Below are 10,219 nucleotides of genomic sequence, written 5' to 3'. Positions count from 1 at the left end.
TTGCCTCATAAAGTGTTTCACTCTTTTCTCAACTTAAGTAAGGTGTTCTCGTTGAAATACATGCAGGAGTATCAACTTAACCAGCAAGGCTGCATGTCATTTTGTTGACTTCCTCGGTGTGGCTGACCACTGCAATACCAGCTTTCAGAGTACAGCTGACTATTTTTTGTGTTTTGTTTTGTTGTGTTTTATTTTGTTTGTTTGTCCCATTTATTTAATGGTAAATCATGAAAGACAAGTTCAGCCTCCAAGCAACTGTCACATTGTAATTTTCATCTTTTATGTAAATGGTAATATTTCTGACCCAAAAAATCATTATATTATTTGATTCTATTTGTTCTTTGCACTTGTTCTTTCAATGGTTACATTTTATTCCATTTTCCCACAATGTTAGCAGAAAAATACCATCGGCTAAGTGACGCTGCCTTAAGGAATGTGTCTGTGGAGGCTTGGAAATATTATCTGAATGTGTTAGTCGCAACAGGTTAAATTTCAGACACTGTGAGACTCTTAACACGTCCAGTGTCTGGAGATAGAATAGAGTGTTAGTGTTAGACCAAAGCTTCAAACGAACAAGCGCTTCTTTAGTATTTCCTGCATCTGATGAATACAAATAACTGCCGAAACAGTCGTATGATCGAAACAGCCAAGACAGCGAATGTTGTAGTCAGCTACGTCATTGCTGAACAATAAAAGAAAATTACTTCCTGATGTTAGGTGCCATTATACACCTGAGGTCGCGAGGAGCAAGTTTGTCATCTGAATAGTTACGGAAACGCCTCACAAAGGTATTGGTGAATCATTCGACCTACAAGCAGAGGGAAGTCTCAGTACATTTCCAATGGACCTGCAATTAAGGACTGGATAAAGAGTATTTTTGTGAATTCTCTCATCATAATTCTCAAGTTTCAGTCTGGTTTTGATAAAAGGGTTGTTTGTATTTCGACAGAGAGGATATTTAGCGTTGATTGAACAGAAGTGGCGCTTAGTGTCAATTAAACGCTGTGGAGCGTGTTTAACGTATTTATTGAGGATTCTTAGCCGACATCAGTGATTGAGGAACGAATGAGGATGGGGTTTCTCCACTTGGCCGTTGTTTGTATTTTGTTGGTACTTTCAACAATATGTCCAGCGCGCACCCAGATCAGCAAAACCGTCCAGAATTGTGGGAAAAATTACACAATGGGACGAGATAATTTTGTACTGGACGCAGAGGAGTCTATCAGGGAAGGTGCCACCTACATTGCTAGCCCAAATGTGGAGAGACCACAGGACTGTGTCAAAGCCTGCTGCCAAAACTCAAAATGTAACATGGTTTTGATAAAAGACGGAAAAGAGGACGGCCCGATTGAAAAGTGCTTTCTGTTTGATTGTTTGTACAAACAGAAGTACGTTTGTAGATTTGTGAAAAAGAGAGGCTACACCAGTTATATTTTGGATTCTGTCTATAACAGTTACCTGGAGGGGCCCAAGTCAGATCCCGGTAAGTTCCTGTACCTTGTTTGCGCACTAGATAGACGCGTAACCCAGCAGTAACGCATTTTATATAGTAGATCATCTCGTGTTACTGTTCTGAGATTTAGCTGTCCAATCTTCTTACCATATAAGTGCAATCAAACGTTAAATCGCTTGTTAACTGTAGCTTTCATTAAGACCTTGTTTGAGTTTTGTGGTGGATGTGCCCTGTCTTAACTTCGATTTCAAAGAAACTCATGTATTAATGAAAGATATTAAGATATGATTTTTGCTCACAGCTGACCAATCACCTTTTGTCTATGTTAACCGTTGATCTCTTGATGTATTCGCTAATATGAAGCGTGGTCTTCAGGTGAGGAGGATAAGCATCCCATAGCTAATGCTGGACAGGACATGGTGGTCCAGCCTAGCGACCAAGTAATATTGAACGGCATTCAGAGCTGGGATGACAAAGGAATCAAAAGCTATAAATGGGAACTTCTGAAGGGGAACCCATCTGTTAAAATGGAGGTGATGTACTAAACTGACCATCATAATGGGTGATCTAGTTCTGTATAATTCTTTAATGTTCTTGAAACTGTTCATTGTCTACATTTTCTCACTGTGTTGTCCAAAACATTAACTGAAGAAGTATGTTAAAGACCCTCGTTGTTTCAACCAAAACAAAACAAGTACTGGTCAAAACAACTGTTCCATGTGCCATGCTGCTGGTCAGTATGTTCAGCGCGCTACCCCATGTACACTGAACATTGTTGGCATATATTCTATTTCTGTACTAAATTAAGCCACTTTTTTTTTTTTTTACACAGAAAACGCATCTAAAGGACCAGTTGATGGTGTCTAATCTTAATCCTGGAGTGTATGAATTCCAGCTGACCGTCACTGACACGGCAGGCCAGTCGGACACCACACAAGTGAAAATTCTTGTTCTCACTCCAGAGCAATCTGAGAGTAAGTACCTCTTGCCTTTTGACAGCGGATCTAAAGACAATTATTAGCAGCCCTCTCTTGGTATTTGACATTACTTTCAAAATACCAAGGCTGTGCAGTGACTGGGTTAAATGGTTTTGGAAAATTTGTGAGTTAACCTCACTCTTCCTGGACTCAGTTGACTGTACAATGGGGAGACAGACAAAATCATGCGTACTTAGATACCCCAAATTAAACCAGAAGATTTGTGATAGTTGCCTCTATAGTGTAGAAGAATACAGAATTGTAAATGGGAGCTCTGTGTAGCTCCGCGCTGACTAATATTTGCCCTGCTTTGCACTTCATTAGCTTATCACATCACTTGCGACCAGATGGTCAGATGCTTACAGTGCTCTTAGTCTGATGGATATACGGCGGAATCGTGTTTGTCAGGACCGAAGTCGGCTGAGATTGAAATCAGAAAATTCATGAAACTTCAACTAATTGTTTGTTAATCATTCACTATTTGTAAGTTTTGAATTTTCCACTTCAACCTCATTTAATTTCGTTAACTGAGTCGAAAAAGAAGGAATGTAGGTACCGGTATCGGACAGCCAATGGATCGAACTTTTGGATCTGACTTTTCTTTGTGCCCAAACAGACACACTTCCGTACTTGTGTGACGACATGAGAAAGTCACTCTCAACGCTCACCCGCAGGAGTTCCTCCACCTTTTTTCTCCTGAATGGGAAAAACAGGTTTAGCAAGTTATGACACTTTGTGTTCTCAGAGTGTGGAAAACCAGGTCATGGGTGATTGGTTGTTTGGGCCTCTTAAGATCACCTGTCAGGCTGAGCCATCACGTCACTGAATAACAAACACCTCTTTCCCCCTAATTTAGGCTGAACAGGGTTGTGTTTTTTTTTTTTAATTAATGGAGTGAGAGAGGGAGGGACTGAGAGAGAAAGAGAAGGGGAAGGGGGAGGGGAATGGAATGGATGATTGTGAATTTGAGGTTTAGACTGAAGTAACGCCGAGGACAGACAGAAACCGAGTGAGAAGGGCAGGCGTGCGTGAATAGAAGACAGAGGCGGGTTTGTCACTGTGTAACTGAGCTTGTCATCCCTTTTGTCATCTGTTAGAAACCGTGCCCATCCTTTGTGACTCGTCCATATCAAAAAACACAGATAGTGTTTCAAGACCTCAACCTGGTAGGATTATCTGTGTCGTAATGCATTTGTGGAGAAGGAGATTTTGTTGAAAGTTTACCTCCTGTTTGGTTACCCATTACCCAAGCCTAGCCGCAGTAAATCATCTGCTGTTAAAAGGTTCCCCGGTAATGCAGGAAGTGGGGGGTGGGCACAGCTCTGTAACTTTGTCTGTTAGGGTTGTTCCTGTGGTTGTATGTACCTAAAGAATCTAGGTGTTTTTAATGTGCCCCCCCCCATTCAGTGAGGTGGTTCAGTGTATTTAGGACTTGAATGTTGTGATATAAATAAGTGCTCTTTCGCCTGTACGTCAATCTCCCTGGGTGTTTTGACAACACAGAAAGAGGTCTCAGTTGTTAGAGGATTTGTGGACGGCCAGTAATCATGAGTATCACTTGTACTGTCAAAGTTGTTCCAGAACTTAGCTTAGCAGCTGACAGCTCACTTTATAATTTGCCTGATTTCTGTATTTATTTACCGTTTATTGTTATGCAAGGTGAAAAAAAAAAAAAAAAACCACAGAGTGCTAGTGCTCCTTCATTTTTCTGATCATTTTTTCCGGTAAGTGTTGCACTGCATAATTACAGCTCCCCGTAAAACTCCGACGAAAAGACCAAAGATCGTATCAAGAACCAGTCATGTGGGAACACTGTAGAGTTCATAGCGTTTTCTTCTGTTTCGTAACGTTGTTGTGTGAAGCATTTTGCCCTGCAGTGGTTTGTCACGTTTCTCGGATAAGGATTACTTCAGAGACATAACAATATTCTATATGACTTCACTTTTACAGTGAAACCAAAGTGGAAATTTATTGGGAGTTGTTTTTCATGCACCCTGCCTAAAAACACTCCTCTTACCTGTTTTTTTTTCTTTTACAGTCACAGAGACTAGATAGTGACACAGTATGCATGCTAAGGGTGCGGTAGAGCAAATAATCGCACATGAATATATTTGCGTGTCTGCAGGTTTTTAATGTGTGTGCATGGTATTAACACTAAAATGATTCAAACGTACTCTGTGCTGAGCATAGACGTCTGTCTGTGGTGATAAGCTGTTAAGGACTGTTGTCCTAACAGATGAAACAACAGACAGGACTAACACTCTTTTAAACACCTAAAGCTCAAAGGTCAAAATTAACAATAGCAAAGATGGTCTTTTCTATGATTTATTTAAAACTAGATTGGATTGTGGGGAGTTAACAAATACCAAACCTTTTTACAGTGTCGTAAGTCTATGGGATTGCGTGACTCCGTTTCTCAGTTCAGGTAACTGTGAGAAAAAGAGTGACTTTGCTTCTAAAATGACTTATTTCATATAATGATGGAGTGCTCTTACATCACTTTTTCCGTCTATGACATATATTTTGGAAAACTAAGCAATTCAGAATCAAGGCTTAGTAGTAATCTGGATTTCCCTTTCCAGTGTGAAGAACAATAGGTGGTGTGTTTATTTTTAGGGTGTGGGGGATACTGTGAAGAGAACCTCTGGAAGCTTTAGAGTCTCTTATGATTCTTTATGATTATAGATTTAAAGCACAGTAAAGCAGAAGACTGGGTCAGTTTTGAGAGGAATCCTTCAGTTAAGTTAAATCAAACAGTTGAATAGTTGAGTGCATTTTATATATATGTGTATATATACATATACATACTAATACTAAAACTTTAACATTTATTTAAGAAGTTAAAAGGTTAAAATATATAAAAATGATTTAGTTAGTGTAACATTGAACGTGCATAGATTTAAGATGCATTATTGGATTATTGGTAGTTATTTGTAGTTAAATAATTTTGTTGAGTCTAGAGCACCCTAATAAACTCAAAGTCCTGAGGACTCTGATTATTTATTATTATTTGTCAGTATGCGAAGTTTCTTTAGAAAAACCAGCACAAACATGTGACACTGGTAAACTAACTAGATCACTGGTTTTCAAATGGTTTGGATCAGCTAGCACTTCTGAGCAAACCTAACTGCTCGGGTATTTCACAGATGCCATAGAAAATCTCAGTGTAGAAAGTATGCACTTAAGTTTCGCTGTTAAAATGTTGTTTATCTATACAATCTAGTTTTGTTCTTTACGCTGTGAGCAGTAGCACAATACGCAGTTTCACCCGAAGAAAGATAAACAACAACAAAACGATAAGTCTGGTGTTTTACGATTGAAATTTTCACCATAATCACCTGAAAACAAACAAACAAACAAACAAACAAAAAATGGAGTCTCTACCCTAGTATTGGTGCAGCAATAATCTGCCTCTCGTACTACATTACAGAAAAAATGTCAGAGAGAGAGAGAAAGAGTAGGAAAGAGAGAAGGGGGGAAAAAAAGCATATGTCCCTGACAACATGCAGTGGGTCAGTCATTGATTAGTGTCTGTGCTGAGAGATGAATGTATGTGCTAAATGTCTGTGCCTCCTTCAACACTTTAAAGACAACACTACGAGCAGTACAATCCAGCATGGAAGTGGGCTGGGGCAAAGAGGTGGTCCGCACAAACGCAGGAGAAAATTTAGGTATTCATATGCTGATATCAAGTTAGGAATATCATTTGCAAATGCAAATCACGTGACGTCAGCACGGCTGTCTCCCCCGCAAATTTAAATGCAACGAGTGCTGCTAATCTGCTTCCGAATGTGAACATGAGGAGGTTGCGATGAAGCAAGACCACGTCTGAGACGCACAAATGTATTTTATTAAAATTCTAACACAGAAGGTATTAAAACTTTTTTGGTATTTTTTAAAATTAAATAGTTATTTACCTAAAATAAAGATTTTAGATGAATAACTCATTTTTCAAATAAATTTCTAAGTTTTTTTTTTTTTTTAATGGTTTAGTGAGACACTTCCAGTTCTTCAGTGTATGCAACAAATTTCAACAGTTGTCTGGCGTACCACCGATGCCTGCTTGGGCTGCTGCATGTAGTGTAGCGTGAGAGCCACTGAATTAGACCGTTTTTGCTCTTGCACTTGCTTTCTTGCACGGTCAGCGGATGTTGGGGTTGTCTGCATATCACACGAGTGTTTGATCACGTTTCCGGTTTTTAAACCCATAAACACCTACATTTCTAAATGTGTGTGACTCTAAATATGAAAAAAATCTCCATTTTATAAATGATATCGAGAGATCAGACATTCTGTGTTATTTCGTCAGGTCACTGTCTGGTCCCCAAGAAAGTCGGCCGCTGTCGTGGCGCCTTCCCTCGCTGGTATTACAACGCAGCGACGAGTGAATGCGAGACGTTCACTTACGGCGGTTGCGCGGGGAACAATAATAACTACATCACAGAGAAGGAATGCAAGGATGCCTGTGAAGGCACCTCAGGTACTGCCAAACTTTTCCACCCACGATCATCTCTCTCGCTCTTTTGCTCTCGTCATGTCATTACTACAGTACATAGCTTGACAACAAGTAGAGCAACCAAAATGTATCAGACGGAAGATAGATTTACAGTTCGCTAAATTGAAAAAAAACAAAACAAAAAAAAACAAAAACATTTGTTCTTCTCTGCTTGCAGTGTTTGCTGGTGGTAGCAGAAGAATTGACTTGTCCAGAAAAGGTAACCTGTCTTCGTTTCAGCTCACAGAAATATCTCTCATACTTTGAAGTTAAAAATAGAAAATGTTTTTTGGGGGGTTTCTTTTTTTTTTTTTTTTTTTTTTGTAGTTTTATGTAGATTTTACTTTTATGTAGGTATGATCAAATTACATTGTGTTCAGTAAAGGACAATATACTGTCGAATTACATTTTGTTCAGTAAAGGACAATAGACAGCAATTAAAGTGTCAGTAAATTACACTGCATAGCATCGCTTGGTAGTCAGTGATGCTGTAGGCTGGGAAAGAGAGCTTCAATATTTGTAAAGATTTATCACCCTTTCTATATTCCTTCAAAATACAAAAAAAAACCCCACATATCTTATGTTATGCCCTCTTCCATTTTTTTCATCTCTCTCTCTGTCTCATTCATTTTTATTTTTATTTTTTTTCATTTATGCATGCGTGTCTGTGTTTGTGCTTTTGTGTGTGCTTATGCATGCCTCTGTGTGTTTGTGTGCTCTGAAGTGTGTGATGCTCCTTGTGAGGAGGGACAGTTTGCCTGTACGGACGGCTGCTGTGTGGATAAAGCGGCAGAATGTGATGGTGAAGTTCATTGTGGTGATAGTTCAGATGAGGAGAGCTGTGACAGATGTGAGACTCCACACACACTCCCACTTTCTCTTTATCTCCCCCTCTCACACATACCACATCCCACACACTGTTATCTCTCTGTCGTTCACACACATATACAGACTGACTACCTCTCTCTCTCTCACTCTCACTCTCTCTCTCTCTCTCTCACACACACAAATGGACACTCATTCTCTTGCCCATGAACATACATAATGAAAGGAAAACAAAGATCTGATCTGATATATGATACCTGTTTGTCTTGTTTTCTGTTAGTGAACAGGACTCTGACAGAACTGATGAGTATTGATGTGAATGAAGAAAAAGGTCAGTTCTTTTAAAAACCCCGGGACAAGCTTTTGACAAGTGACATTTAGTCATGTTTACTTGCTGTGCATGAGCATGTTGAAAAACATGTTAAACGTTTTAAATGTGTTAAATGCATTAAACAGCATGCACATACCAGTGTGGCATAGTTTTTCCATTTGTGCCAGTCTTTCATTTTTTGTGGTGCTCCATTTAACGCTGTTAACCCATTTACTGCCCCAACCCAAATCTCCTGCCACCCCCTCCCACCCCACAGCCCGTTGTGTAGAGCCACCAGTGACTGGCCCCTGCCGTGCAAGCATGACCCGCTGGTACTATGACCCTCTTGAGAGATCGTGCAACCGTTTCACCTATGGAGGCTGTCAAGGCAATGAGAACAACTTCAACAATGAGGCAACATGCATGACCGCTTGCGAAGGGGTTACAGGTAGGAGAATATCTGACTGGTTTCAGCTGTTTCCTGAAAAAGCATTGTATATTTGCTCTGATGACGTGGTATTTTGTTTTCGTTGAAGACTTATTACTATTCTGTTGTTACATTTCTTGTGGTAAAGTCTTTGTTACTGCATAGGTCTTAAAGTTGTCTTACTGAGTTCATATCAGTTTTTATTATTTCCGTCATTCTAGAGAAAGACGTCTTTGCAGTAGGAATGTTTGAGCGTTCAGAGCAAGATGGAGGCAATTCAGGTACCAGTCTTTCATTAAGCAGCTTCACTCCTATGACAATTTTACTTACTATCTATATGAACTTCCACAATTAAAGGACAAATCTGTTCTCATCCACAGTGTGGAAATACCGAAAACGCAGAAAGTGTTAAACAATCATTTTTCTGTGTAGTGACATCAGAACAGTTCCATGGCCAAAATCATCTGTCTTCTTTTCATGACTTGCTGACCTCTATTTAGCTCTTTAAATACAACACTGGAGGTCTGTGCCAATTCTTCCGATCACTCTTTCCAGCTGCTCACTGTAGGCAGGTGCACAATTTCACCATAGGAGAGGTTCATTTTTCTTTATCCCCATTAGAATGCCGATATAATCAGTCAAAATGATTCATGATGTAAGTAAGGCCTATCATTAGTACCTGTTGGTGGTATTTATTGAAACTGAATAATGTATGTTCAACATGTTTGTGGGTTTTTCAGTAAGATTTTTGGAAGAGACAACATTTTGCTTAGCTACGCTCGTAGCTTCAAAGGTTTCCGCCCCTCACTGCCTACCACTGAACAACAAGAGCAGCAGTGTCCTGGGCAAACATACCAGCCCAAAGCACTATGGCCTATTGCGTTCTGTCGGAGGGACAATACCCTCACTTGGTTTTAAAAAGGGCACTGTTTTTAAAATGAATGTGTATATAGAATCAAACCAAGTCTGTACTTGTAAGTATACCGAGCACTACTCAAACTAAGGTTTCAAGGAAAAGTGGAGCGCAATATCGTTACCTTCTTTCTTCCCACTGCACACGGGCAGGGACATTAAATCGGAAAGTACTGATTGGGTTTGTGTTCTCATCCTTTGAGATATTTGATGGATTACTGATGGTAATTTGTTTTTTTCCTCCATGCTTCTTCCCCCAGGTTCTGTTGCCATTGCAGTCATTCTAAGCGTAGCCATCATGGCATTGTTGGCTTTGATCGGCTACTGTTACCTGAGGAATCGCAAAACACAGACTCAGCACGAGCCCCTACGGGCCAACGGAGCTCACGTCTCTTTACAAGATGACACAGATCATCTGGTCTACAAACCCACCACCAAGGCCTGATAACAGACAATACTATGATTAATTACCACAACTAATTTATGGTGTGTAACTCACAAAATCGTCAAAAAATGTAATCTTATATGTGTCATGGAGACTTCTTTCAGTATAGCCAGGATATTTAACTCCAAGTGTGACCAAGTGTCCTCTGTGAGGTCACATGACGGGGACGGAGCTCTGTCTTGCGTAGGGACATGTTTTACTTTCACTCCACTGTTCACATAAGGAACATACTCTCAGATGTGTAATGCTAGCACAAAGGGCTGACAGACTAATGTTTCATCCTTTGGGCGTGTGTCTACGTGCATGCCAGCGGTAAGTCAGTTCTAGTTCCAAGTCAATACGGGAAACCGAATCTTAATTCATGATAAGAAACAT

General features: G+C 39.9%; 1 protein-coding gene across 1 annotated transcript; it reads left to right on the top strand.

Annotated features, from left to right (window-relative positions):
• Positions 1-1,071: 1,071 nt before the first annotated feature.
• spint1b (serine peptidase inhibitor, Kunitz type 1 b) lies at positions 1,072-9,844 on the top strand. The gene is made up of 10 exons (XM_030770899.1): positions 1,072-1,483; positions 1,829-1,986; positions 2,286-2,427; positions 6,740-6,910; positions 7,104-7,145; positions 7,650-7,775; positions 8,031-8,081; positions 8,338-8,508; positions 8,709-8,768; positions 9,660-9,844. Exons 1-10 carry the CDS (start codon positions 1,072-1,074, stop codon positions 9,842-9,844), a joined length of 1,518 nt encoding a protein of 505 aa, XP_030626759.1.
• The last annotated feature ends 375 nt before the right edge of the window (positions 9,845-10,219 follow it).

Source organism: Chanos chanos, chromosome 4 (assembly GCF_902362185.1).
Source record: "Chanos chanos chromosome 4, fChaCha1.1, whole genome shotgun sequence".
Classification (NCBI taxonomy): domain Eukaryota; kingdom Metazoa; phylum Chordata; class Actinopteri; order Gonorynchiformes; family Chanidae; genus Chanos; species Chanos chanos.
This window is presented reverse-complemented; position numbering and strand designations above follow the sequence as displayed.